General features: G+C 45.9%; 5 protein-coding genes across 13 annotated transcripts in view; 2 read left to right on the forward strand and 3 right to left on the reverse strand.

The window, feature by feature from the left end:
* Window positions 1-6,969, forward strand: part of LOC122615881 (division abnormally delayed protein) — a 64,654-nt gene extending 57,685 nt beyond the window's left edge. Inside the window, exons 3-9 of the mRNA XM_043791047.1 lie at window positions 1,976-2,099; window positions 2,198-2,671; window positions 2,784-2,973; window positions 3,642-3,817; window positions 4,326-4,530; window positions 4,594-4,732; window positions 4,846-6,969. Of these exons, the coding sequence (XP_043646982.1) occupies window positions 1,976-2,099; window positions 2,198-2,671; window positions 2,784-2,973; window positions 3,642-3,817; window positions 4,326-4,530; window positions 4,594-4,732; window positions 4,846-5,000 (1,463 nt within the window). The 3' untranslated portion in view covers window positions 5,001-6,969. The remainder of the gene's footprint in view (window positions 1-1,975; window positions 2,100-2,197; window positions 2,672-2,783; window positions 2,974-3,641; window positions 3,818-4,325; window positions 4,531-4,593; window positions 4,733-4,845) is intronic.
* Window positions 3,825-4,281, reverse strand: LOC122615882. The gene is made up of 2 exons (XM_043791048.1): window positions 4,122-4,281; window positions 3,825-4,059 (listed from the first exon to the last, which is right to left on the reverse strand). Exons 1-2 carry the CDS (start codon window positions 4,203-4,205, stop codon window positions 3,931-3,933), a joined length of 213 nt encoding a protein of 70 aa, XP_043646983.1. The 5' UTR covers window positions 4,206-4,281; the 3' UTR covers window positions 3,825-3,930.
* A 404-nt stretch (window positions 6,970-7,373) lies between the features above and the next one.
* LOC122618551 (DNA replication licensing factor Mcm7) lies at window positions 7,374-10,072 on the forward strand. Its single transcript, XM_043795077.1, has 5 exons — window positions 7,374-7,554; window positions 7,618-7,987; window positions 8,048-8,549; window positions 8,617-9,674; window positions 9,735-10,072. Exons 1-5 carry the CDS (start codon window positions 7,524-7,526, stop codon window positions 9,934-9,936), a joined length of 2,163 nt encoding a protein of 720 aa, XP_043651012.1. The 5' UTR covers window positions 7,374-7,523; the 3' UTR covers window positions 9,937-10,072.
* A 68-nt stretch (window positions 10,073-10,140) lies between these two features.
* LOC122618550 (transient receptor potential cation channel subfamily A member 1) lies at window positions 10,141-20,216 on the reverse strand. Of its 3 annotated transcripts, XM_043795074.1 has the most exons (18): window positions 20,092-20,216; window positions 18,896-19,124; window positions 18,576-18,731; window positions 17,097-17,288; window positions 16,290-16,446; window positions 16,144-16,234; window positions 15,863-16,058; window positions 15,417-15,524; window positions 14,472-14,660; window positions 13,860-14,088; window positions 13,215-13,795; window positions 12,835-13,149; window positions 12,625-12,735; window positions 11,888-12,108; window positions 11,356-11,833; window positions 11,140-11,302; window positions 10,809-11,081; window positions 10,203-10,745 (listed from the first exon to the last, which is right to left on the reverse strand). In XM_043795074.1, the coding sequence occupies exons 2-18, from the start codon at window positions 19,028-19,030 to the stop codon at window positions 10,450-10,452; spliced, it is 3,891 nt and encodes a 1,296-aa protein (XP_043651009.1). In that variant the 5' UTR covers window positions 19,031-19,124; window positions 20,092-20,216; the 3' UTR covers window positions 10,203-10,449. The 3 variants fall into 3 exon arrangements, with proteins under 3 accessions (XP_043651010.1, XP_043651009.1, XP_043651011.1); XM_043795076.1 differs by lacking the exons at window positions 17,097-17,288; window positions 20,092-20,216 and having other exon boundaries at window positions 18,896-19,045; XM_043795075.1 differs by lacking the exons at window positions 12,625-12,735; window positions 18,576-18,731; window positions 18,896-19,124; window positions 20,092-20,216 and adding an exon at window positions 12,295-12,402 and having other exon boundaries at window positions 10,141-10,745; window positions 17,097-17,282.
* A 1,040-nt stretch (window positions 20,217-21,256) lies between these two features.
* Window positions 21,257-27,453, reverse strand: LOC122618549 (fer-1-like protein 6). 7 transcript variants are annotated; one of them, XM_043795067.1, is made up of 14 exons: window positions 27,161-27,453; window positions 26,751-27,109; window positions 26,596-26,698; window positions 26,334-26,532; window positions 25,836-26,284; window positions 24,521-25,773; window positions 24,296-24,467; window positions 23,033-24,239; window positions 22,832-22,968; window positions 22,408-22,589; window positions 22,184-22,304; window positions 21,781-22,071; window positions 21,622-21,722; window positions 21,257-21,557 (listed from the first exon to the last, which is right to left on the reverse strand). In XM_043795067.1, exons 1-14 carry the CDS (start codon window positions 27,338-27,340, stop codon window positions 21,380-21,382), a joined length of 4,932 nt encoding a protein of 1,643 aa, XP_043651002.1. In that variant the 5' UTR covers window positions 27,341-27,453; the 3' UTR covers window positions 21,257-21,379. The 7 variants fall into 7 exon arrangements, with proteins under 7 accessions (XP_043651002.1, XP_043651001.1, XP_043651004.1 ...); XM_043795066.1 differs by having other exon boundaries at window positions 26,334-26,511; window positions 26,575-26,698; XM_043795068.1 differs by having other exon boundaries at window positions 21,420-21,554; window positions 26,334-26,511; window positions 26,575-26,698.
* Window positions 27,454-27,847: the final 394 nt, after the last annotated feature.

Raw genomic sequence — 27,847 nt, forward strand, 5'->3', positions numbered from 1 at the left:
CGCGGCGTGTTAATAATTAAATGTTTCCGCTAGTCGTCGCTCCATTTTAACTGTGCCACGTCAATGAGATTAGCGACAGGATGTGCGAGCTCCCCATTCCATCCCCACTCCCCCTGTGAATCCCCCCTGTGGATCTCTATCCATCTCTCTATCTATCTGGTATCCGACGTTATTATGGTTGTTGTGTATCGCAAACGCGTTAAATCAATTGCCTGGTATTGTTTATCGCATCCTGTGCAATTGCCGAGCGATTAGCGATGCCAGCAGATGGTTCGCTCTTTCCCATACCTTTAAATAAATAAATATAACACATAATTAATGTTAAATGGTTTTTAGTTCCCTTAGCAAGCAGTTAAAATAGAAATGAAAGTAGGATAGAATTAATCATAATTCCCATATCTATAAAAAACATAAAATCAATTGAGCATATCAGTAGCCATAAATCACTATAGCACTCATAAATATTTTATAGGCAAGCTGAATATTTCAAGGGTATTTCAATCTAAAATTATATTTTGAATATGGGTAAATATTTTTATGTGATCTCTAAGAGCTACCCTTGATCTGTCTCACTTTAAACTATTTTGATGTGAAACCCCGCCAAATTGATGATCCTCTGCTGAACGATTGGGTTTCCCAAATAGCGGAGTCCGAACTCGTAAGTTTTGCTAATTAAAAAGGGTAAACGCCGCTCGCCCGGGATGACGCATCAAAGGCCATTAGCCGATAAATGCAGAGCCGAGACCCCAAGAATCTGACACATCGACACAGCGGCTCCAAGCCAAGCCCAAAAACCAGACAACCAGACAAGCGGACATCCAAACAACCAGACACAAAGACTTATTCAAACGCTGAGAACGGAAATGCTCCAACATCGAAATCAAAATGAGCCGCAGAACATACAGAACATACAGAACATGAAAGAAAATCAGAGAACAAATCTGGAAACACTTTGGCCCTGTCGAAATGTGTGTATTCAGTTGTTCTGGTCTCTCCATTCTTTTGTTGCCAATTAACAGAAAGATTGACACTTTCGTTTGAAAACGATATACAAGACAGCATATTGCAATTTAGAATTTGTCAGGGGCCAAAAGAAGGCGGGTCCCTGTGTGTGTTGTTGTTCCTCGCAAAGCTTCGGTGTGTGAGAAATCACACGCCGATTTGACAGTTTACCCCGATGCTAAACAGATAACCCCCTCACTCGTCTGGATATAAAGACCGATATCTGGCCTTGGCCATTTGTAATCTGCGCTAATGACAGGCTGCCAGAGGAGTGTATCTGTGTATCTGTGTATCCGAGCTTGCCTTTTGTATCTCTGAGTATCGATAGCCAATCTGTGTATCCAAATCAATTCGCACAACTGCCGCTGACACCTTGACAGATAACGTTGTGTCACATTTGGTTTTTGCTTTTTCTTACGCTCAGCTCTGTGATTAGTGTCTGAGTATAAAGAGAACTTAACAACCTGTACCGCCTGATTCGCCAAATGATTGACAGATTATAGATAGCAGTCGATAAGTGGTAATTAAAAGGGGGCTCTAATGAAACACATATCTGAAGCACACCAATATATACAGCGTATACAAATGTTATAGTTCTAAATAATGTATACACTTTACCCTTTTCTGAACGTAGCAATGCCAGTTATGTTATCTCTTTATATAAGTGAACTTCCGCATTTATTTGCCCAACTTTATTCATATTTTACTTTACGTGGCCAGGATAAGAGCCGCATTAAATTGTATTTCATTAACTAAAAGCTTACTCCGGCCCAGAAATAAAGAGCAATGGCAACAATTCCTCTCTCCAAGTGGGCGGAAGTCCCAGCCAGTCGTCCATTAGGGCAGAAGTTGCCACAAATCCCAGCAGGGGAAACTTTAGCGGCAAAGTGATTAAATTTCGCTAGGAATACTCGTAACAATAACCTTAACAACACATTCATGGATGCCCTTCTCTCTGATTTCATTGCGGCAGGTCACGTCGTGGAATTGGCGCAGATTTCGGAGAACATGACCCACTCGCTCTTCTCCAAGGTTTATACCCGCATGGTGCCTCCATCGCGGATGATGATCCATCAACTGTACACCGAAATCATGAAGTAAGTGGTCGTATTTACTCGCATAAAACTACCAACTAGCTATATTTAATTAATTAAAGTACAGAACTTCTAATCTAATTGAGTAATTTCCTATTTAGCCATCTGATTTACACCTCCAACTATACGAACAGCAATGGGCAGCTGGGCAGGCGAGGAATCGGAAGTGTGCAGAGCAACTTGGAGGAGGCTGTGAAGCGGTTCTTTGTTCAGCTGTTCCCCGTGGCCTACCACCAGATGGTCCATCTGTCCAAGAACAATCTGGGTGACCTGCACGAGGACTACGTCAACTGTCTGCAGCACAACTTCGACGAGATGCATCCATTCGGCGATATTCCCCAGCAAGTGCAGTCCAGCCTGGGCAAGAGTGTCCACATGTCCAATGTCTTCATGAACGCCCTGCTCCAGGCAGCCGAGGTCCTCAGCGAGGCGGATGCCCTTTATGGCGAGCAACTGACGGACACGTGCAAGCTGCATCTCCTCAAGATGCACTACTGCCCCAACTGCAATGGACACCACTCGAGTGGCAGGAGCGAAACGAAGTTGTGCTACGGCTACTGCAAGAACGTGATGCGGTAAGTTGGAATACGAAATGGACTTTCGATGGCTTAAGACTTCTTAACCTTATTCCAAGCTACTTAAATATGTTTTCCAAACTTTAATATGCATTTGTCTTATGATCTTCAGCGGCTGCTCGGCGGAATACGCTGGTCTACTGGACAGTCCCTGGTCGGGAGTAGTGGACGCCCTGAACAACCTGGTCACCACCCACATTCTCTCGGACAGCGGCATCATCAACGTCATCAAGCACCTGCAGAACTATTTCTCCGATGCAATCATGGCCGCCATGCACAATGGACCTGAACTGGAGCAAAAGGTGAGTAAATCCTTTTAAACAAACTACATGAATGAATTGAATATAAGCGGTGCTTAAATCGACTTGCGTACATAATTAATTCATTAAGTAACCTATTTTGCTTTAAATACATTCACTTTAAATCGCATTAGCTCTTATTGCATAAACATATAGGCTGTATGAGTGCAAAATATTTCAAGGACACAGCTCTGATTTTCAGACATCTATCTGAAGATGCGATCGATTTCGCTAAATGGCGTTCCAAGGACGCACGATCGTTTAATGGTTTAATTGCCAGTTAATTTATGAACATTTTAAATGAATTTAATGAATCGGAATTCAGTTCCGGCCTTCGAGTTTGCAGTAGCAGTCTCTAAAAAGTATCTTTGGCATTTCGAGATCTTGTTAAACATGCACATGACATCCAATTGATGCCCCTTCGCACGATTGGCATGTTGCTGGGAATTTAAAATGCTAAATTCAGTTCAACTTAGTCCCTTCGCCACCAGAAAGTGGCAATTTACATGCAGGGCGATGAGCACCTGGTCAGCTTAATAATGGGTCAGGATGGGAGGCGGGGAGGCACGTGTGCCTTGCATGAGCGGCGGCGATTAGCAAGTGGAAGTGGAGCCCCCTAAACCGTAGCTCCACATGGCTAACATTCCCCCTATTTCCCCATTGTCTTGCAGGTTAAGAAGACGTGTGGCACGCCCAGCCTGACGCCCTACTCGTCCGGAGAGCCGGATGCGCGGCCACCGCCCCACAAGAACAACGTGAAGTGGGCCACTGACCCGGACCCGGGCATGGTCCTCTTCCTGTCCACCATCGACAAGAGCAAGGAGTTCTACACGACCATCGTGGACAAGTGAGTATTGAGACGATGCCACAAACTGTATTGATTGGGTGCGGATTTCAACTAGCTACACTACATTGACTGACCAAACTATGACTTAAAAAGGGAAAGGGTTCTGGCGAAGATTAGGGCTTCTTGGGCTTAGTGATCATGGCGATCACGTCCTTCAGCAGGCAAAAGTACAGCGGCGTCACAATGGCCACAAAGAAAATCAAGTTGGCGAAGAATCCATTCTTAACTGGCACACGACAGCCCTGAAAATGGAATTTAAAAATTGGATATCAATGGAATATATTTATGTTGTTTTCAAACTTACATGTCGAGGTATCGGTGCAATTGGGCGGGCCAAACAAAAGTCGTGGGCCAGACGATGCATCCACAGTACAAGCTCCTTAAACATTTTGTTTATTTTTATTTTATTCAGTATACAATAGTGGTTTTTGGGGGTATATTAAAACAACGAAATGGTGAATTGAAAAAAACAAGCTTACTGAGCCCACAACACATTTTCATTCATCAGCTTCTGTGACGAGCAGCACTCTCGCGAGGATCACTCCTGCTGGACAGGCGATCGTTTCGGGGACTACACCCAGCTGCTGATCAATCCGGGAACTGATAGCCAGCGTTACAATCCCGAGGTGCCCTTCGATGCGAAGGCACAGACCGGCGAGCTGAACGAGCTGGTCGACAAACTCATCAAGATCCGCAAGAGCATTGGAGCTGCGGTAAGTTTGGACTACCATTTGGTCACATGGGAACTGGATTCATATTGGTATATTCCTCAACAGGCACCTTCCAACAGCATACAGGCGTCGCACGACATCCAGAATGACATGGGTGAGGGCTCCGGCGGCGGCGAGGGCCAGATTGGCGACGATGAGGAGGAGTACGGAGGCGCCCATGGTTCCGGAGATGGTTCCGGCGATGGTAAGTTGCTAGAAATCTTCAATAGATTGTTAGACTATTCTGATCGATGATTCATGATCGATTCCTTAAGTAAAAGACATCCTACTTAAAATATCTCTTCTTTTCTTTTGCAGGACCCCACACGCCCATCGAGGAATCCGAAGGCACCACCACCAACGAAGTGGAGTCGCGGGACAGCGGCAAGCCTAGTGGGTCCAACCCACTGGAGGCCACCGCGACGTGGATGCTCCTCGCTCTAGTCACAATGCTCTTTAGTAGTTGTAGTTAAGGATGCTGCCCCCAGTCGAGGGAGTGAACACAAAAAACGCAATGCGCCCCACTGTGCGAGGGCGGTGAATGATGTAACCACAAGAAGAGCAACAGCAGATGCACACGAATCGAGTTAAATCATGAATTAATAACTATTATCATTATTATTATTATTTGTGTAATTCTTAAGTTGTTACAAGTAATTTATAGGCCCTAAGCGCATTCATCTAGCAATCGACTAACAACTTACACACAACCAGCAGCAGCGAAACTTGAAACTTGATACCCTTGAAACTTGAAACCCTTGGAGCGCACCTCTCCTTCTAGCTTTTCCAAATTTGAAGCTCATCGAATTTCCATGCCGAATCCAACTAGACTTGTGTGCCATATAAATGCGTTGGATATTTGCATACGAATCGAGCAATTGCTAAACACAACTAACTATAAACGAAAATTAAACTAAATAGGCTCGGCATCAAGCAGAATCCCTCTCCATAGAGTGTGCCGTTTGTTCAGATACATGTTAATATATACGCGTATATAGCGTGCAGTACACAAAGCTCAATGTTCAAAGCAAGTTGTTCCTTTTCGGTGTAATTACACAAGTTATATACATAGATGCGAGAAACAAGAAATCTGAAATCTGAGAGGCGTGGCACCACATTCAATGGCTAGTTTTTTTGGGGCGATCACACAAATAGTATATATACGTAAAGGATATAAATCTGTTAGCTGTAGCTCAGTGAATGTTAAACTAAAGCGAAATTATTGTTGTCTACACCTTTCGAACTGAACGACGAATGCGAGCGAAACCATTTAGAAATTGATCAATTGGGCAATCGACGCGAAATGCATACGAATGGAATTTAGTTGAGTAAACGCACGGAAAAACTAGAAGACTTACAGCTTTATACGCAAACAAAACGAAAAACGAAGGAAAATCGATGAAAATCTATTGATATATATACGTATAATTATATGTAGCATTACTTAAATTATATGAACAAAGAGGGAAGACGACCTTGGCGTAAAATGGAAAATGTCATAAAATGCATTCAGCTAATTAGAGTTTACAGAGCACTTGGATTTCTTCTTGGGGAGAGAGTGCAGAAAACGCAGAGAATTCAGAAAATGTAGAGTTCAGCGCACAAATCACAGTTCGCAAATATGCAATTTCAATCGAAACTAATGTTGCAATCTTACGGATACTTTACAGTGGGGCAGAGCGCTGCTGAATCAAATCCAGAGAGCAGCGCTGGCGGCACTCTAAAAACAACAAGTAAATATATATATACAAATGAATATGAAATATGCATTAATACGAGTATGGCGCCAGCGATAAGAATGAAGTCTATATATATATATATACACATAAATGAATTAACTAATTAAATCGTAATTATATGCTAGTGCGTAAACGTAACGATTAGCGCGTAATGTGTAAAAAGCAAACAGTTGAACGAAAACAACAAATTTAGTTAGTAGCAAATTAACAAAGGAATCGCCAATTGCCGCCGCACACAAATTGGCATATACTTGCATATATCGCACTATATACACTTCGATCCGATCGAAATTAGATCGTGGTGTGCCGGCGCGCTGGTTGAACTATGTATAATTATTATTTGTATCATTATTATTTAACTATTGCATGTGATTAATAATATTTAAGTTAAACGTAAACGCAACATATTAAATTGTAACTTATGTATACCGCAAAAGCAGCCGCAATGTGCGAAAAAAAATCAATCGTTGTAAATCTATTTGGAGATAACGAATGCGAATCGAAAATTGCACTAAAAATAATTGTACTACTTTTAGATGCCTAAAAACCAATAAATAATTATGAAACAAGAAACGCAAGTCCAACAAGTTTATTGAAAGCGATACGCAATAGTGCTATGAGTGTAACAGGCAGACAAGCGAAAATGAGAACTTTTGTAAATTTCATTTAAAACCTGAATAAACGTCAATATTTGAAATTCGAATTGCGCGCGTTTTATTTATGCAAGCAGGTGGCAACGTCATCAAACAAACGCAGCACTGTTGACTAGAAACAAATACACATATGTAGAAATCGGAGTGGCAACTCCTGACATATGTAGAAAACAGAATAGCAGCTTCGGAATGTATGAAAATATTCTACACAATACCCGCGGTTGCTTGACATGTAGAACAAAATAAATGCCAGACATCTAAGATCACCGTTTTTTCTTTTAATATTTCTGTAATAAAACGGTTTTTATTAATTAATAGTTGTTTTATATCTACATAGGATTATATAGAACTGCTACATACAAAAATATACATTCTACATATGTATTTCTTTAGAAAAATAACGATATATTGCTACTTTCAAATATTACTCACATCTCTAACTATAGTTCCATCTCTAATCAAACGCGTTTTTGGCGGGAAGCGTTTACATTTTCATTATTTTCCCCGCATTTCCCAGCAAACAGCGTCCCAAAAAACACCTTTGGCAAGCAGCTGTCCTCAATTTGTGGTCCATTGTTGAAAGCACAATAGAAGCAAGCGCAAAATGGCTCGACGAGATTATGCCCAAGACCGCGGTAAGTGAAAAGCTGTCTTAATCTCGACGAGGCATCACGCATCCAATGTTTGTTGATTTGCAGAATCTATCAAGACCTTCTTGTCGGAGTTCTGCAAGTGCGACGATGATGGCAAAAAGGAGTTCGTCTACGGATCCCAGCTGGTGAAGCTGGCCCATCGGGAGCAAGTACTGATCACCATCGATCTGGATGATCTGACCGAATTCAACGAAAGTCTCGCAGAAGCGGTGGTCGACAATTGCCGGCGATACACGGCCATATTCAGCGATGTGATTGCTGAACTCCTGCCCAGCTACAAACAGCAGGAGGTCCACGCGAAGGACGCCTTGGATGTGTACATCGAGCACCGCCTGATGATGGAGTCCCGCACCCGGAATCCCATGGAACAGCGCGATGAGCGCAACTCCTTCCCCTCGGAGCTGATGAAGCGATTGTAAGTGTTTCTATTTCGCAATTTTCCCGCAAATTTAACTAAATTTTTCGTTTCTTTTAGCGAGGTGGGCTTCAAACCCCTGTCCACGGAGAAGGCGCACTCTATTCGCGAGGTGAAGGCCCAGCATATTGGCAAACTGGTCACCGTTCGTGGCATCGTTACACGCTGCACAGAGGTCAAGCCCATGATGGTGGTGGCCACCTACACATGCGATCGCTGTGGCTCGGAGACGTATCAGCCAGTCAACTCGCTATCCTTCACGCCCGTGCACGATTGTCCTTCGGATGATTGCCGAGTGAACAAGGCAGGAGGACGGCTGTATTTGCAAACCCGTGGCTCCAAGTTCGTCAAGTTCCAGGAGGTCAAGATGCAGGAGCACAGCGACCAGGTGCCCGTGGGCCACATTCCGCGCAGCATGACCATCATGTGCAGGGGTGAGGTCACTCGAATGGCCCAGCCTGGAGATCACATTGTGGTCTCTGGAGTGTTCTTGCCGCTGATGCGCACCGGATTCGCTCAAATGATTCAAGGTCTGCTCTCAGAGACATTCCTCCAAGCTCACGTAAGTTACCTTATTGAAATTCAAAAAATTTAGAAAATTGGTTAATCTATTGTTACTTTCCCAATAGCGCATCATCTGTATCAACAAGAACGACGAGATCTCGGACAAAGATGCCGAGCTGACTCCGGAAGAGCTGGAAGAATTGGCCCAGGATGACTTCTACGAGCGCCTGGCCACCAGCTTGGCTCCCGAAATCTATGGCCATCTGGATGTGAAGAAAGCACTGCTGCTCCTTTTAGTCGGAGGAGTTGACAAACGTCCCGATGGCATGAAGATTCGTGGCAACATCAACATCTGCCTCATGGGAGATCCCGGTGTGGCCAAGTCGCAGCTGCTGGGCTACATTAGCCGATTGGCTGTGCGATCGCAGTACACCACAGGACGCGGTTCCTCGGGGGTGGGTCTCACGGCTGCAGTGATGAAGGATCCCCTCACAGGCGAGATGACATTGGAGGGAGGAGCTCTTGTGCTGGCCGATCAGGGAGTCTGCTGCATTGATGAGTTCGACAAGATGGCGGATCAGGATCGTACGGCCATTCACGAGGTGATGGAACAGCAGACCATTTCGATAGCCAAGGCAGGCATCATGACGACCCTAAACGCACGCGTTTCCATCCTGGCCGCTGCTAATCCCGCTTTTGGACGCTACAATCCTCGTCGCACCGTGGAGCAGAACATTCAGCTTCCTGCGGCCCTGCTCTCGCGTTTCGATCTGCTGTGGCTCATCCAGGATAAACCGGATCGTGACAATGATTTGCGATTGGCCAAGCACATCACCTATGTGCACAGTCACAGCAAACAGCCTCCCACTCGAGTCAAGGCTCTGGATATGAATCTTATGCGGCGCTACATCAACCTGTGCAAGCGCAAGAATCCAACCATTCCGGATGAGCTCACCGACTACATTGTGGGCGCTTATGTGGAGCTGCGTCGGGAGGCGCGCAACCAGAAGGATATGACCTTCACCTCGGCCCGTAACTTGTTGGGAATCCTGCGACTGTCCACCGCTTTGGCTAGGTTGCGTCTATCGGATAGCGTGGAAAAGGATGATGTGGCTGAAGCACTGCGTCTGCTTGAGATGTCCAAGGACTCGCTCAACCAAATCCACGAGCACCAAAAGGGACAGTAAGTATTTGCAAAGGTTGTGGGTAAATCCCTTTGCTTACAGATATTTTTTAATTTCAGTGTTCCCAACACCTCGGATCGAATCTTTGCGATCGTTCGTGAACTGGCTGGCTCTGGAAAGGCAGTCAAAATCGCCGACATCATGGACCGCTGCACAACCAAAGGATTCAAGCCCGACCAGGTGGACAAATGCATCGATGACTACGAGGAGCTCAATGTCTGGCAGGTCAACATGGGACGCACAAAGATCACATTCATGTAGATCGCCCGCTTCATCGCACATCTTATATTTAGTGAATAAGTTTATGTCTCTTTATCGCCAATCGTTATTTCTACTCTCATACATTGTCACTTTACCATTTATCATTGTCATAAATAAATAAGAATTTTGTATTTGACTTAAGGACTGTGTATCCTGTGTTCCAAAATGTAAACTGTTTTTCTGGTTAATATGATTTTATTATATACTTGTTAAAAGACATCCAAATAACAATGCACACTTTTGCAAATTGCATTTAAAACTACAATAGATCTGTTGAAATCCACAGCTTAATCAAGTTACGAGAACAGCCCACGGTCCTTGCCTATAAATTCGATGTATTATTCCTTTTAGGACCTCACACATTACGATCTTCACATACACACACACGAGCCACGTCACTGTGGGACAACGATTTACACACACATAGAGATACATTTAAAAAGGTGCAATTTTCTACTAAGGACGATACACAGATTTTCTTATAATGCCGAGAGTCCCGCCGAACGAAGGGATCTACATGCTCTTGTTGAAGCTCAATGCGGCTCTTAGTTTATTCCGGACTCGTGGTGAGTTCCATCGATTTCCGCCCGCCGATCTCAGGCCGACTACGGAGCGCAGCTCGTTTGGCGATATACCCTCGTCCACGTCATCCGCCTCCGTCTTGATCTCCATCTTCTGGACAATAAGCCGCACCAGCTGGTGCTGTTGCTCCAGCATTCGACTAATGTCGCGCAACTTTCGCCGCTGCCGTTCCAATTCCGCGTTGATGTAGTCATCGTTGTTGTCGAAGGATATGACGTCCATGGAAGCTGCATAGAAGTAGGAAGTGTATTGGATGGACCTAGTACCAGATCTTTTACCAGACAACTTACAATCCTCGGTGAACGGATTCGAGAACCACTTGCGCAGGATGAAATCGCAGAAGCCGAGCTTGCACTTGGTTTCATTGGGATACTCGATGAGCTCCATCTTGTCCACTCGCTGCAGCCAGACATGGGGCAACTTCCTCTCCAGCTCTGTGTGGAGCACCACCTGCATGGCCAGCCTCTTGAGCTGGGCATTGCGACGCACTGACTCGATATCGCCGACGGCCAAACCGATGAGCAAGTTCATCAGGAGAATGGGCATAAGGATCATAAAAACGCCTGGCAGCAAACACACAATATGTGTTAAAGGAAAACTAATGGCATAAGCGGTACTTACTCAAAATCAAGAACGAGGTCATGGGCACCTTCAGCTGGTCCCGATAGTAGGTGTTCACATAGGTACCCACAAAGTCCAGCTCGCCCAGCATCATGGAGAAAGTGCGCAGCAAGGACATAGGTATGTTGGAGAAGGACAAGTGGTTCGGTTGGGGGTCAATAATCTAAGGGAAAAGTAGGAAATGAGTACTTGAAAGTTCGATAGAAAACCACCTACCTTCGAAAGTAGTATATAGAAAGCCAGGCCAAAGGCAATTATCAGTATGGAGAACACCATCAGCACTTTAATGAGCGTCTGCAGAATCTCCAGGAACATGACCACATAGATGCCGACCTGGTCGAATCTTTGCAGGAATAGCAGCAAGCGGAACCAGGACAGAAACACGGCGATTGAAGCGGCCGAGTAATGGATGGTATTGATTGCTCCATCCGGCTGAAATGCCGGCGTTACCATCACCAAGGCCGAGATGTACAGCACCCAGGATATCAAGTTAACCGTCTCCAGGATATAGTGCACTTTCTGCTGGTATATCTGTATAAGTTCCCGCATCGAGTTGAGCAGTATATAGACCACAATGACCACCGCACAGAAAAGTATTGCAGTGGTTCTATTGATGCGCTCTTCACAGGAATCCAAACGAATCTGGGATGCTACCGACGGGTTCTGGGAGAGATTCATGGTCAGCCGCTCCCACCTGAAATATGGAGGTGATATTATATGTTTTTGGGTAACATGGATCTGAGCTCACCCCATGTTGCAGTATTGACTCATCGTCTTGTTGTCGCCAGCCTTCAATTCAATGTTGTTCATCATCAGCGAGGAGTAGATGGTTACAAAGACCAGGAATATCGAGTAGATCAGCAGGTTGGCCAGGTGAAAGTACTTGCCGTACGAGTTCCACTTCATCTGCAGATACTTCTGGCTGAGCGGATGGGCCAGCAGCTCCACCCTGCCATGGGTAACCATGGTCTGATCGAGGGATTATAGGATAACATGTATCAGAAATGTGAAGGATGCAGTAGAATAAACACGCACACGACATGCAAGATACAAAAGCCGGAAAGTGAGTCGGTTTAGTGGGTTAGTGGGTTATTTTGGGGGACGATACACAATTGCAGAGCTCTGTGATCTTTAAGAGAGTTCGGGGACACTCACGTTCACCACGGCCAAAGGCGCGGGTCGCCACTTGGGGTCATTGAACTCTTTGCGCTTGGCCTCAATCTGTTCGGGTGTCTTTTGGTAGGGCCAGAACGAATATTTTATCTGGATGGTAACCAAGTGAATGAGTATCGATGTATGATCTTAACCATTATTATGATGATAATGGATCATGATGTGCCCGCTAACCCTCATTCTATAACTGATTATGTGCAACATCCCATCCTACAGTAAGCCCAAGATCATGTTTCAAGGCCAGGAAGGAGGAGCAACACTGAGAAAAACACGCATGCAACAGATCTGGGAAGGATTCCCGTTTCCGCTTACATTCAAAGCCGGCAACGGAATGGGACTGGCGGTCGTAATCGACTCTCCGGTTTTCTCATCGATCTTGGCAAACATAAAGGGGCATTGCAAGAATGCGAAAGAGTACTTGATCTGGTCACGGCGATGTCAATGGGGGCGAATAGAAATCGATTAGCTTCGATGGAATGAGTTGGTGATTGGGGTTTGGCCCTGGGAAAACGACAAACTTACGTAGAAGCTCTTCGAGTCCTTCTTGCAGTTGGCCTTGGTGATGCACTTGTCCTGCACCGCCTCGAATACCTTGGGCATGGAGGCAATCAGCGCCAGGGTGACGCACGGATGCTTGTCCGAACGCAGAGCCATCACCTCGTTGGCACGCTCCTCGTGGGTCACCATGGCCAGGGCTGCCTCCGGATACTTGTAGTAGATGGCGTAGTCAATGGCACTCATGTCCAGAACGTTGTAGACCAGCTTGCAGCCCATAGACATCAGCACGGAGATCGCATGGGGCTTATTCTCCATGGTGGCCAGGTGGAGAGCGGTGTTCTGAAGGGGATTCGACATTCTCAGTGGTATTCTTAATTAACCAGTTGCCAAGTATTGGCACTCACCCCGTCCTTGTCCACCTGATCGAGCAGATGCGAGTGCACCGAGTGCAGCAGCTCGATGGTCTCGGTGTATCCGGACATGGCCGCCAGCTGGAGAGGATTGCGTCCGGTGTGGTCCCGATGGAGCAGGGCTCCTCGATTGAGCAGCAGCTGCACCACTCGTGTGTGTCCTTGCTGCGAGGATATGTGCAGTGGCGTCATCCCTGCCCCATCACTCTCGTTGATGATGAACGATCCCTTCTCGGAGTCCAGGAGCTGCCGCACCGTGTTGTACCTTCCGTAGCGAGCGGCAAAGTGCAGCGGACTCTCGTTGTTGTTGTTCTTCAGATTGATGCAGGCGCCCAGTCGAATGAGGTTCTCCAGCGACCGGATGTGCCCATCCCGACTGGCGTAGTGCAGCGGCGAGCAGCCCATGCTGTCCTTCTCGTTGAGCAGCAGCTTCAGCTGCGCCTGCGTCTGGCAGTTGGCCACCTGCTCGGCGAAGTCCGTCAGCCGCCCGCCGTTCATGATGACGAAGTGCAGCACGTTGCGGGCGGCGGCGTCCTTGACACTAATGCACGCCCCCAGGCGGATCAGCAGGTGGACTGGAAGGCAAGAGTTAAAGGTATTCTGCTTATTTTCTTAATAATCATTATACAATTTCCTCACCTGTTTTCCAACCGCTTCGCGATGCCGCCAGAAGCAACGGAGAGCGGTGCTCCTTGTCCAGGGCATTGATGTCAGCTCCCTCGGCCACCAGATAGGACACGATGTCCGGATGATCGAACATGGAGGCGCAGTGCAGCGGCGTCATCTTCTGCACGTCCGTGCAACTCAGACAGAGACGCTTCTCCATCGGCTGCATCTCGAACATGAGCTTCACAATGTCGATGGCTCCCTAAAAGGAAAGAAGGGAACAAGAAGCGGCAATGTAAATGGAAAACCATGTCGGAATCATTCATACGTAGTATGTATTTCCCCAACATGAAAAGTGCTTTGTTTTGTTAGCGACAAAGTCACGTTCTTCTTAGTGAATTTGCATAAGAATTTGTCAAATTAAAGTCAACTAAGGACACCAAGACACGAGGCGAAACGAAGGAAACGAAAGGAAACCCAACCATTGGATATGCTTTAATGCGGTTTTCCTTCCTTTCGCTTACTGGCCAAGAACGCTTTGTTTGCTTAACTCCGCGTGGAAATTTGAGAGTTTTCAATTGCTTGGCAGCCTGTCAGTTGTTCGCCGCTGAAGGATTTCCCTGTGCATCCAAGGCATCCACTCACCTGGGCACAAGCCAGGTGCACTGGCGTCGAGAGATCGTGTTGCTGCGTGGATATCTTGGCGCCGGACTTGAGGCAGAGCTCCACAGCCTTGATGTCGCCACCATGGACAGCCGAGTGGAGCGGCACATTGCCCTCCGAGTCGTAGAAGGATATCATCTCCTCGCGGGTGCAACCGCGCTGCTCGCCCCACTGTAAAGTAGAAGAAAACATTAAACAAACTCATTCCTGCTGAGATTTTTCCGTACAAAAAAAAATGAATAGTCCTTCGCGTCACCGTTCTCGTACTAATCCTCAAAGGTTTTAAGTCAGCATTTAAAAGCAGGGTTAATTAATAATAACAATTCATTAAACAAGTACTTCTATAAAGTGATAGTGCTTATACCTGTAGAACATTAGTTGTACTAAAGATTAGGTTTTAAATAAACCAACTCAAGCAAATCTATAAAAATAACATATAAATCTTTATCTACAAAGCTTTAACTTTGGCGTATCCTGGAAATGGCTGAAAGCGACCCGAAAACTGTTGGCCAAAGTGAATGACCGACCCAGCCTGAGTTATCCAACATCTGATATTTTTCTACAGCTTAAGATTTTGTGGAAAACATGGCATTCCATTGTCCTTCCATCTCTCGACAGCCAGAGTGACCCATAACAAATTTGATACTTTTTAAAGCGGACGCTGACAACGCGGCGTATACGCAACGTCAATCAGGGAGCAAAGCAAAATCAAAAACCAAATAAAAATAAACTTAAACCCGTAAAGAGTGCACAAAAGTTCAGGATGTGATGGGGCTGAGTAAGAGGGGTATGTAAAAGGAATCAAGCAAATCGGTTCAATGTCCAATGGGGATAGCTTCCACAAGAAGATCAAAGCTGGATGAGATGACATAGTGGCAGCATGCAACTAGGAATAGTGCGAATTGGGGAAAGGAGAGAATTACTTGCCTGGAAGAAGACCTCCATTGTCTTGGAGCTGGCATTCTTGGCCGCTTCGTGTATGGGATAATAACCATTGTTACAGGGCTTACGTGGGCATGCATCGAACTCAGTTATCTGGAAGATACGATGAGTTATGGTAAACAAATATAAATGCGTCTAATATAATATGCTAGCAGTAGAACACACACACACAGTATTCACTTCAGTATTTGGGGGTAGTATGAAAGCAGGCAAAACAATTGAGTCTACTGAGCATACAAACCTTTATTTTTCATGTTCTCTATGATAAATTAAACTTTTGTACGGATGAGTGTTTTTCGAGAGGACGGCGTTGATTAATGACTTAATATAAATCAAAGCAATGCAAATAAAATGCATGAGTGAATACAAAAGCAAGGCCGAACGTAAAAAGTAATCAAATCAAACGATTGGCAAGCACTCACACCACTTACCAGGATGCGAGCGCACTCCTCGTGATCGTAGATGGCGGCCAAGTGCAGAGCAGTGCGTCCATGCTCGCCGCCCTGCTGGATATCGATGACATTGCGGTACTGACCCATCACCCGCAGGGACTTCACCTTGTTCAGCTCGGTGGCCAGGTGCACTGGGGCCTGCTTCTTCTCGTTCAGCACTCCCGTATCCACTGGGCTGTAAGGATTGTAAGGATTGCAAAGGACGGCAAAGATATTTGTAAGTTCAATCGGGCTAAGTCAACCATGGTTAAGCCACTTACATGGACAATAGATAGTCCAGAGCGTCGTAGGCATCGCACTCCACGGCGATGTGGAGCGGCGTATTGCCGGCATTATCCTTCGCATTAAAGTCTGTAAATCACGCTTGATGAGGAGTCCTGCCTAATTGCTTTATCGTCGCACTTACCGCCGTTCTGGTCGCGAATGTAGCGCAAAATGTTAACCCTATTACGGGCAGCCGCCTGATGAGCAGCCGTTCGTCCTTTCGCATCCTTTAAAGCAATGCGCGAGTTGTCCGCCATAAAGAGTCGCTTGAAGTCGTCTAGGTTTCCGGACTCAGCCGCCTGAAACAGGAAGAACAGGTGTCTCTCACTTTGCAGCAACATCAATTAAAAAACAAAGCTTTGTTTGGTCTGCCAGCACTGAGAGAAATACTTAACTCAAAGGAATTAACTATTTTTACCATTTAAATTTTAAATGCACCTTCCAAAAATACACATTTAAAAATATAAATATTAAAAACCTAATATTCCGAGTCGTAGAATTCGTTCCACTCAATTAATCTAAAGGTCATGACAATACAAAATTCTTTTGCATGCAATTTAATTTTCCCTTTAGTTTTTTTATTATAAAGGTGCTCTGCTGTTTCAAGGCGAAAGTTTCATTTACTTTCGCTAAGAACATTCTGTTTGCCTTTCGTAGTGCAGAGCTGAGAAAGTGCAAAACATCGTCCTACTGCAAAATGTCAATAGAGTTTAGGACATTAACGCCTTCCGGCGACTGAGTAATTTGATTGTCTTATTGCTTTTCCCGTTTTCTTGATAAAAAAAAATGAATTTGAAAACACTTTATTGAACTGCGTTTTCTGGAAATGTCCGCGAGTAAAATTCTGTGAATCAATTTTAAAGGGGGAAATGAAACTTTTCGCCCCCAGAGAGCGAATTTTGTGACTCGCTCGTGGCTAATTGAATGAGTGCGCCGCCAGCAGTTTTACCTCCAGATAGTCCACGATTGGTATCTTTGGCGCCGAGGACATCCGCAGGATGCGTGCCCACTTTTTGGGCAGGTTAAGCGGCGCCATTGCAGTCATCTCCGATTCGCGGACACAGCCGCCCATCAAGAATCGCAGCGCACTGGCGAAGTCTTCCCCCTTAGGAGTCTCCTTGTCGCCCGAAATCATTGTCGACTTTAATTACATTTGTGTTTAGTTAGTGGATTAACTCTTATTGTCCTTACAGCTTCGTTGGCATCGGGAGAAGTTTCGAGAGAGCCTTGACTTGTTATGGATTTTTTCGGATATGATTTCCATATGCGTTTGGCTTGTGCCTTCTGAATTCCGCTTCGACTTTGTGCCTTTTTTAATGAATGGGGCTTTAATTCCAGTGGACATTCAATTTGAATGCTTTTTGTATTCCAGAAATAGCGCTTCTGTTGCGAAAACTTGTAGTTTGGTTATATGAACTTTTAAATTTACTCCTCTTCTCATGAATTTAGCTCTGTTTTGCTGTAATTTTGTTTGGGCTTTTAATTCCGATCGAAACTCAATTAGATTGCATTAATCAGAAAATGTTTAGCTTTGATATGCGTATGTTTTTTAAATTTCAGTTTTTTATCCAATAAACATTTTTTTGTTTTTGCTTAATCTTTATAGCTTTGTTTTCAATATATTTTGATATATAATAAATCTTAATAAAATAACAAGTTCAGTTGTTATCTCGAAATGAGCAATAGTTTGTATATTTAATGTTATATTTGTACTGTTGAATTTATGAAGTTATTTTGTAAAGTCGCCTTCACTTTTTACTGCATATACTTTCTTTTGAATGTTTTTCAATTCTATTTCGATTGAGTTAGATAACCGCCACAAATGTATTGAATAAAATTGCTGTGCCACTGATTTTTTGCCAAGTTAACTTGATTTTTGGTAAGCTCGATGGAGAGTAAATAGCCAGAGGAAAGGAAGGTCGAGTCCACGCGGGAAGAGTCGCTGAATGACTGAAATCTCGGACCAAGTTGCCTCGCTTTTATAGCCAACTGGTGGCAGCTTCGGGTGCGTGTGGCACGGGTCCTTTTGGAAAAGGATGTGCTTCGTGTTATTTTGTTGAACTCGCCAGTCAGTCGACAACATTGGTTTCAATTTCAATCTTTCTTCTCATGCGCTGAATGCGTGCAAAGGACTTGTTGCGCCAATTACTATTAGTTACAAATATTCTTTATAGGTCTGTAAACTGCCTATTATAAATAATTGCACTAAATAACTTAAGATCCCTTAAAAATGGGATAAAAGTGCCTGACTCTTTGTATAAAACCTATTGACATTTGTATGGAATAATCTCGAACATTCAAGGCACGAGGCTAGGAGCACATCGAGTAGCATTTATCATGGCTCTCGCTGCGGGAATTGCCTCGGGTCTTCACTTTGGAGAATTGCCGGCCCGCACCTGCATGGACCCCAACCTTGGGATCTACTCACCCGCAATATCCTGAAGGGGCTGTCACGCAAGAGGCAGACCTCCGCCGGCGGTTCGGCTGGCAGGATGGCCTCCAGCGGCGTGTCCGCATCATCGCCATCGATTTCCATCCGCTTGGGACCCGCGCTGCGCTCGATTATCATTGAAAATATCCAGTACTGCAAAATTGTTAAGCCAGTTGAGTTATGTTAAGTCATAAATTACTTATATGTGCTGGGTAATTATAAAATTAAATTTTATACAACGAGTTTCAACAGAAGTTCCTTTAAAACTTAGATATACCTAATATATAATATACATCTATCATTTGGAAGCCACCCACCTTGCTGTTCCGCCCGGTGCTGCCGCTGCTGTTGCTCCTTGGCTTGGGCAGCAGCTTCGGCTGGGCCTCCATGAGGTCAGGTGGGGAGAGGGCGCCGCACTGGCCGCTGTAGACGCCGTTGTAGAGCTTGGGCATCCTGGAGCTGGTGCTGGAGCTGGTGCTCGTGGCACTCTGGTTGCGATCCGTGGCCGCCGCTGTAGCTGTAATCGTAAAGGGCCGCTGGTCGCGACTGTACGCGGTGGTTAGTGGCCCGGTTGTATTTCGCAACTTATCACACATCATGGGGCGGGACAATCAGTGGACTAATTAGATATTGATTGGGTTAAACGGTTTGCAAACCGCGTAAACCGACAGCAAACCAATTTAGATAACCCGCCTGCCACATGATATCGCCCGATAAAGGAGATACGAGCGAGGACGAGTTACGAGATACAACTGTGTCGGGCTAGAACTGAAGCGTAACTGCAACTAGAGCTAATCTAGAAGCACTCTAGAACCCTTGGCCAATTTGCACGCACTGAGCCATCTACATGTATGTAAATATACCTTGGCTGGCTACCAAGTCAATGGCCATTTGTCATTCTCCACAGTGACGAGTATAGCCCCTGCCCGAGGGAATCGAACCCGGGACTCCCTTTCGCGAGCCCATTAACTGGAACTGTCTAATTAATGGTTTGTTTATTTTCGCCACTCGACGGATAAAATTTGCATAATGCCAAGCCTCTGTAAATCCAGACTTACTCAACTTCCTGCAGGCCCATTTTCGAACTGCTTTCGCCGAGCAAAGGATTCCAACTGCAAGGCTACTCAAAGTACGCAGATATTTCTAGGCGAGTGTCGAACTTTTAATTACATTAAAGAGACATTATCAGATGATTCGGACGATATCGGACTAATGAAATTAGAGGTACGGAGCCTCAGGTAAGAGAAAGCTCTGATTATTTCAACACCCAGTTGGATGAGTTGACGAAACTAGAGGCTTTCGATTAGTCTAAGTGGTGATGGTGGGCAAATATCAGCGCAAACATTGACCGCCCACCGGGTAAATAAATCCCTTAATTAAAGGGGTATTTAAGGGGTTACTTTGGGTCAAACCAAGTAGAATTTATGAGTCCATTATAAACATGGTCTCGCCAAATCGGATGTATTATTCAGATAACTGGTATAGCTAAATTATATAAAAGTGCTAGTCTTACCTTAGCTATCTTCCAACTACTTGATCCCTAGCTCGTTTCTCCACTCAGCGCGTTAAATATTTCCTTGGTGAGCAGCGGACAGGAGGCACTTACATTTTCAATCGACTTTGAACTTAAAGAACTTGAACTTGATTTTGATCTCGGCCAAGACTAGAACGGAGCACACGGAGCAGGCACAACTGCGACAGCAGCAGGAATTTTCCGAGTAGTTTCGCACTGAGTTTAGCCGCATTTAAGGCTGCTTGCCATATGTTTCACTCTCGATCCTTTCCTGCGACGTGGAGGAAGCACTACAAGAACGCGAGCAAGGACTCTGCACTCTGCCTGCAACGGCAAGGGGTTGAAGCTAAAGGATATAGCTCAATTGCGTTGAAACTCTCACAACTCTGATGGACATCAGACACTTTAATTATGAAACTAAATTGGCACCTTCTGATGGGCAATTTGTGCAAGGGGGTTGGATATTCCTGTGAGTTTCCTGCTGAGTGATTTGCGAACCGACAGCCTCGATAGCTGGACACCAACTGAACGTGGCAGCCTTTGGGCCCCATAGGTTTCCCGGCCAGAACGGTTCAGACCAGTTCGGGGCGGTCCTGATAAGCAATGGCAGCCTTTCGTCACTCTCGTCACTCTCGTCTCGTTTTGCCGCGACTGCCGCCATTAGCACATTAACACTCCGGCATAATCGAACCGATATAGATACCATATGCACACATGGACATCCACAAACATGCGAATCGCCACTTGTGTCACCCACATGGTGAAATACTAGAGAGCCTCTGGGATAGTTCTGGATGCTTTAAAGGGCTTCCAGCGCCAGAAGAAACTGGAGATGTGATTTTTCTATGCACAATCATGTAGAAGATAGGAAACTGGAGAAGTGATTTTTCTATGCAGAATCATGTAGAAGATGGGATATGAAACATACTTCTATTGCCTCAACACAGCTAGTTGTTTATCCACTTCATACGACATTTAAACAATTGATTACCTTAAAATCCTTATATGTAATCCTTTTAACTTCTCATATACCCCGACGTCATAACAATTCAGTGGGGTTAGGTCCTAGTCCCAGCCATTATGGCATTCACCCCCTTTGGAACTGGAGATGGCTATTAGCCAATGAAATGAATTACTTTTTAAGTGACGAAGTAGCAGGGCATAGAAACAACGAAGCTAATTTATTGAAAAACTTTCAAAACGCAAGGTAAAATGCAATTTAGCGAACAATATAAACAAAAACAATTAAACAAACAGGAAAGAAACAAACAGGAATAAAAAGTGCTCGTCACTCGAGTGGAATGGTCATGAGTTTGCCAGGCAGATTGGAAAAGAAGAGCACCAGTCCCAGGATAACAATCAATATGAGCAAAGTCCACAGGACATACTTCCGAATGGCGGGCCAGAGGATGTGGCGAAAGGATTTGCAAGGATTCGTTAGTGGATTGAAAGAACTGTCCGGTCTGCTGCAGGATAATTTAAAGAAAACATTGTCAAGCTGAACAGAACTAAAAACAAGAGGAAACTTACTAAGGCGGCTCCAAGGCCATCGGTGGATCCTGGCCCCGACCAGCCGGCCGGTTGACCGCCTCCACATCCGTGCAGACCTCGATGCTCAGCTGCATTTTGCCCTGGAATAACTCAGAATGTCAGGAGTAACCAAGTAAGGATAAATCCAGCAATACTCACATTCTGAACCATGGCCTGGCTGCGTTGCGATGGATGCGCATTGCTTTGCAGCGGAAACCAACCGTTGATGACCTTTCGCTTGAAGAGATTGATACGTTTTCGCTTCTTGGGATAGGGCTTACATAACTGGGCAACGGGATACGGCACTTGCATGTTGGAGAGATTCAGCTCCAGGGCGCCCAGGTACTCATCCTTGGACAGCACATCCTTGTCCCACACCTGCAGATAGATAATGGGCGGCTTCTTGAACTCCATTTCCTCCAGCAGTCCCGCTTTTCGCCGGATTACCATCTGCAAAATATATATAAATTATAAAAAGAAATGGGAGTCCGCGGTGTAATTAATGGGAAAATGGCGCTGGCGTATTGGTTACCCTGACCAATTAGGCAAGGTCACGGCTTACCAGGTCCTCGTTGGGGGAATACTTCATGCCGAAGACCATGCGCCAATTAAATGCCGCATCTCCTGCAAATGAGCGGTAATGGATATCGGTCGACTGGCGCTTGTCCTCATCCTCGCACCATCTGCCAAGTACACCGAAAAACGTCGGTAATTGCATATCGTTTACTCGGATCCGCTTGTAACCCATGGGTAATAAGCAGCACCCTCCAATACATAGCCACTCACCCTATCACGTAAACGTCGCTCATTAGTTTGCCAAAAATATTTTTATCGCCCGCCTGAATCCCGACCAGGTTCTTGACCACAACACGCACCTCGAAATCCGCGGGCGGCACAGGCGTTATGTCGATGGGACTGGGCACATAGATGTTCGCCTGGAACAGCTCTACCCAAAGTTGCAGTTTGCCCTGCACAATGGGTGGCATTAGTAAGTTTACTTAACCAAAAAAACAAATTTATATCTAATATTAAACTACATAATGTTATCAATGATTGCTAGGTAAAATGCCATTTGTCACAGATAAGCTGGTTAATTCTGATGATGGCTGTCTAGACTCTTTATGGCAATAAATGTATAACTTTTTACATGTTTTTACTGTAAATGAGTCATTTCATTGGGATAGGTTAGCACGTAATTGGTTCATATTACCTGTTCGACATTTGGGAAATCATCGCGGCAAAGGGAGCGGGTTTCCACATGCTCGGGAACCAATTTGTATCCGAAAGATGGCAACTTGTCCATATTCTTAAGAACCGCTAAGCTAAGTCGTTCTTGCAGCTCCTCATCTAACAAATTATATAGGGATTCAAGAACTTATGATTGTTAAAAGAGCCAATAGTAGTAACCCACCCTTTGAGATTACAGTTTCGTCTCCAAAGAGCATTCCGTCCACCTCAATCACATTGCCATAATAGTAGGGCGCCTGAATGCCCCTTCTTTGGCAGAGATCTATGAGAATTTCGGATGGCAATCTCACATCGTGCCAGTGGTTATAGCCACTCTTTGTGTACTCGTTGGCCAAGCCCACTGTGGCACGATGCCTGGTTCTCCAGCGATCCTCCAGATCGATGTTTGTCTGGCCGATCACCTCGTCCTTGATCTTGTCATGATCATACACCATGACTTGGAGCATGTGATCTCCTGGTAGTGTAGCCTCCATTTCAAACAGACGTCCGAAAACTGGATTACTGCGGTTGGGTGAGAAATGGGCTCTGTCGGAAACCGTCTTGCCGCCGAGGAACAGCTTTACATAGCAATCGGAGTCCCCTTTCACATCTCGAGGACGCATCTGAACGCCCTGGACTACGTAAACACGTACTAATAGCTTTACGTTTTCACCCAGTGACTGGAGCGTGGACTGATGTCGAGGATGTATAGGATTTGACATGTTGCGAACCATGTCGCCACCACCTCCGAGATCCTCGAGAACCGGGCACTGACAGGGGGTCAACTTGAGTTGCAGCTTCAAGGTGGCATAGATATCTTCTTTGGGTGGCCCATGCTTCTTAAACTTCACGCCATGAACCAACTGGACGGGAACTGCCCAATCCTGGAGGTAGCCAAACTGGGCCTGCTTCTCCAGCTCTTCGTGGTAGATAACCAGGCGGTGCTTGTGCTCGTGGGACATTTCCGCCGCACTCCAATACATTGAGTTGTAGAACTTTGTCCACCAGGTGAACTCCCGCTCCTCCACCAATTCGAGATCATCCAAGTCATCATGGAACCTTAAGGAGTGCCGATTGGCATAGGGAGCTGGCCGCAGACCCAAAGCGAAGAGCAGTCGCATCCACCAGCTGCTGATCCTCGAGGGTTTGGTCTCCTCTTCCTCCCATTCCAGTTCCTCGCCCTCATCATCTTCATCCAGACTAACCGTGGTGGAAGCCTCTCCAGTGGCCTGCTCCTTCTTGAACACACACTTGAGGGTCCTGTCCCGTTGCAGGAAATTCGAGGAATTTGGTATGAGAGCTGCGCCCAGCGTGGACTCACTGCTGAATCCAGAGAGGAGAACATCGGTGGCTATAATCGCTGGCCAATAGTCCTGCTGATCTGGCAAACTCTGACGAGGTACTATTGTTATAGGCGGGACTTAACATTTCTACGACATTAACTCACGACCACTCCAGATGCGTAGGCCACCAAAAAATTGATGCTGTTCCGGATGCGCGCCGTGGATGGTCCACTGGCCAAGACCAGATCACCCATCATCACAATGATCTTCCGCTTACCCGCGGAACTCATGCTGCTTTTGGAGTAATTGCGCAGACCCACAAAGAAAACCTCTAAGCTGTTATGGGCAATAGATGGGGTCAAGTGTCCAAAAATGTTTACCAAACTCACACAAAGTTCTGCATATTTGGCCTGATGGCCATTGGAATGCCCGTTGCAAGTTGTGGTTCCTTTGCGGCTTCCTGACCAGTGGGTTCCACGGAGAGTTCAATGATCTCGGCCGACATCAGAACCTCAGCTTGAAGAGTTCCCTTTCTGGCAATCGACACCCATTTAAGAGGAGGTGGAGTCAGGTACTTCAATCTCTGCAGCTTCCGCAACGGATTCTTTGAGAGGCCGAATACCCCAGCCTCGTCCCAATTGGAATCACTCGCACGATCCTCGCTAATGACACTCATTGCCACGCTTCCCATGCCCACAAGGTCTTCCGGTAGACTGCGTTCCGAGTTGTAGAACTCCAAAGAAAGGAGAGGAGGGTTCCTTAAATATAGACCAATTCCACCTGGTAGTGACACCCAGTTGAAGGTGATCACAGCATTCCAAATGGGCGACAGGGTTCCGGGGGATGTATACGTTTCACAGGCCTGGTCGGCAAACAGGACTCTCAGATGGGGGTCACAGATGTTCTTTTTCTCGCCACCAGGACGAATTTTGGCCTGATGTATGTAAACATGGCAGAGAAAATGCGTCTGCCCAGAGTTCAGGTGCCACAGCATGGGCTCAATGTTGGTCCAATCTTCATTGTGAACAGAAAGGAACTCCTTTCGCTCCCGTTCCACAACAATGGCTAAGCATCCAGATACTATGGCTGTGGTGCAGCCACAATTGGGGCAGGTGTGCGTGCAACTAGGGGACTTGAAGGCAAAGCTCTTCAGACGCCAACAAAGGGTCTCCCGATCCAGATCCGTCTCCTGAGTTCGCAGGTTCAGAAAGAGCTTGGCGTTCAATCGGCAGACACCCACATCCTTACCGGCTGCACTCAAGGATAGCACCAGCTCCGGCCACTCGTCCTGAGTGCGGGCCATACTGGAAAGAGCTCCGATTTCAGCCACCAAACGCTGCAGCTCATTGACCACATCGGCAATGGAGGTGTCCAGGTGCTCCAGAAAGCAGCTGCGCAATCTCTGCTTAAGATGTTGCAGTTCCAGTGGCAACTTGGCGAAATAGTCCAGGAGGTACAGCTGCCGATTGATGTCCCAGGTGGTGCGCTGTGGTTGCACGTCGTGGTCGAAACGGTGGGCATCTAGGCCCTCCTTGATTCTGGTCAAAATGCTGCCCACAATGACCTTCAGGCATTTGGCTTGCTCCTCATCCTGGTGTGGATATTTTCGTTGAAAGAGCTTGAAGGTGTCCAGTTCTGAACGCTGTCATTTAAATCAAATGATGGTCAAATACAATGTAAGGTGGTATTAGCCAATAGACTTACCATATTATTGACTACATCCAGCATGAAGAAATCACTCTCGTACTTGGCTCGATTGTCCGGCAAACGGACACGGAACATGCAGGAGCGGAAAGGTGCCTCCCGCCGGAAACTCTTTGAGTTCATTGCCGACCGGAATCGATCCAAAGGTGCTCTCAGCTGGCCTTCCAGCACATTCGAGCTGTGTTCGGCTAATCTCGCAGAGATCTTGTACGCCGTACCCGAGGTCAGGATGTGGTGGCCCATGAGCGGAAGGAACTCAATGAGATAGACATCGTCGTGCCAGAAACGGGTCTCATCCAAGCCAGGCACCGTCTTGGAGGACAGCGTGTGGGTGGGCTGGGAATCCGTGAGCATTTCCGACCGCAGTTCCATTAGAAGACGACCAACATAGATCATGGGATTGACAGGATCGTAGAGGTGCAAGTAGGTGGGTCCCAGAGAAGGAGTTCCTATACAGTAGTTATACAGAGTCTGCTTTTAGCGACCCACATGACTCACCCTTGAACGCGATCTCCTCGAGGGATAATTCAAACTCAGCCACGCATTTCCATTGCAGATGCTCGTGGGCAAAAATTAGGATGAGGAATCGCTGGGCCACCGACGGATACATCCAGGCAAAGTTGATCTCGTGGTTCCACACGGGCGTCGTCGTGTTCTTGGCCACCGGCGTTTTGCCCTTGAAAGGATGGAATCTGTACTTTAGAAACGGAAACACAAGTCAATGCCGGGAGCCAGATACATTGAAGCCGGCAAACGATACTTGAATCATGTAGTTGCTCTGCCTGATGAAGTAACCCCGGTAAAAGGCGACAAAGTAGCGAATGTTACTTGGCGCAAAGGTGTTCACATTGGTCAGCAGATTTCTAGTGGTATTCGGTTTAAGAGAAACATTGCTAATTATGTTAATATACCTACCGCTCGATGTCATCGTAATCATGGTCCACCGTCCACTTGTTCAGATTTTGGGTGTCCTGCTCCTCAGATCCAAGTCCAAAAGACACCGGACTGTGTTGGGATACGATGGCCAGATCCAGTTGCAGGTAGCCGTGAGATGCCACGGCGTATTCCAGGGTTTGGTTTTCGCCAATAGGTGCTTCCAGGCGACCCCACTTCTTGAAGTAACCATGATTGGTCTGGTTCCACACGCTGTGTAGATCCACCAGGAGCTCACCCACCACCACATTTTTCTTATAGGTCATGTGTTTCTTCAGCTCAAAGAGGATCGTCAAGCGCAGGAGTTCGGTTAACGTGCAATGGAACTCAAAAACAAAGTACTGAGAAGGGATAAGTATAATTGTATATACATAATTGCAGTAAAAACACACCTCGTTAAAGAAAGGATTTTCGGTATTCGGATAGGACTTGGTGCTCTTGGTCATTTTGTCCAGGCTTATCCGCACGTACAGTTCGCCGGAAGTCACTCCCACCTGGACAGCCTTGTGCACCGTGATGCAGATGAGAAACTCCTGCGGGGCACCTGCGAAACAGTCGTCCATGTAACTCATTATCTGACCAACTCGACTGGGAAACGGGTCACGGGAATGGGCATTGTTGAAATCGCTTCGAAATCTGAGTGGAAAGCAAGTGCAACGGCTTTTCAGTGCTCTGTATGAGCAAAGGCTCATGGCTTGGTACGTTCAAGTCAACATTGGGTAACCAACCTTATCAAATATCAATCATTTTAGTAACGATTCTTTTCCAAATAAATTTCTTGTACGTTATGGTTTTATAGCTAGTAACTTTAGGCAGGACTTTACCCCAAAAAAACAAGTTTCGAGTAATTAAGAAAACTAATTTTGAATCATTATAAACATTTTTAAAATATTTTTTTCAGTTATAGATGGGCTTCATTTAAAAGTAATAAAAAAAACAAATACCTAGATGGCGCTATTGCATGAAGAGCCCAAAGAAATCCACCCATCTGGCAACGCTCCCCATTGGACTTTTGCTGTTTGAGGTGCTGGCGAGCCGAGCTTTCAGCTGGAGCAACCTGCTTTCCGCGCATGTATTGG

This window comes from Drosophila teissieri, chromosome 3L, assembly GCF_016746235.2.
Source record: "Drosophila teissieri strain GT53w chromosome 3L, Prin_Dtei_1.1, whole genome shotgun sequence".
In the NCBI taxonomy this organism is placed as follows: Eukaryota; Metazoa; Arthropoda; class Insecta; order Diptera; family Drosophilidae; genus Drosophila; species Drosophila teissieri.

Bases quoted from the DNA above. Each gene is read 5' to 3' on its own strand.
- LOC122615882 (XM_043791048.1), bottom strand. From the start codon at position 4,205: ATGTTTAAGGAGCTTGTACTGTGGATGCATCGTCTGGCCCACGACTTT. The intron at 4,060-4,121 runs GTAAGTTTGAAA...TTCCATTTTCAG, and splicing joins TTGCACCGATACCTCGACAT to GGCTGTCGTGTGCCAGTTAA.
- LOC122618551 (XM_043795077.1), top strand. From the start codon at position 7,524: ATGGCTCGACGAGATTATGCCCAAGACCGCG. The intron at 7,988-8,047 runs GTAAGTGTTTCT...CGTTTCTTTTAG, and splicing joins TCGGAGCTGATGAAGCGATT to CGAGGTGGGCTTCAAACCCC. The intron at 9,675-9,734 runs GTAAGTATTTGC...TTTTAATTTCAG, and splicing joins CACGAGCACCAAAAGGGACA to TGTTCCCAACACCTCGGATC.
- LOC122618550 (XM_043795074.1), bottom strand. From the start codon at position 19,030: ATGCCCAAGCTCTACAACGGCGTCTACAGCGGCCAGTGCGGCGCCCTC. The intron at 16,059-16,143 runs GTAAGTGGCTTA...CAATCCTTACAG, and splicing joins CTGGACTATCTATTGTCCAT to CCCAGTGGATACGGGAGTGC. The intron at 11,082-11,139 runs GTAAGTACCGCT...GTTTGCTGCCAG, and splicing joins GACCTCGTTCTTGATTTTGA to GCGTTTTTATGATCCTTATG.
- LOC122618549 (XM_043795067.1), bottom strand. From the start codon at position 27,340: ATGAGTTACATGGACGACTGTTTCGCAGGTGCCCCGCAGGAGTTTCTC. The intron at 26,285-26,333 runs GTGAGTCATGTG...ACTACTGTATAG, and splicing joins CGAGGAGATCGCGTTCAAGG to GAACTCCTTCTCTGGGACCC. The intron at 22,590-22,831 runs GTAATATGAACC...CCCATTGTGCAG, and splicing joins ATTTCCCAAATGTCGAACAG to GGCAAACTGCAACTTTGGGT.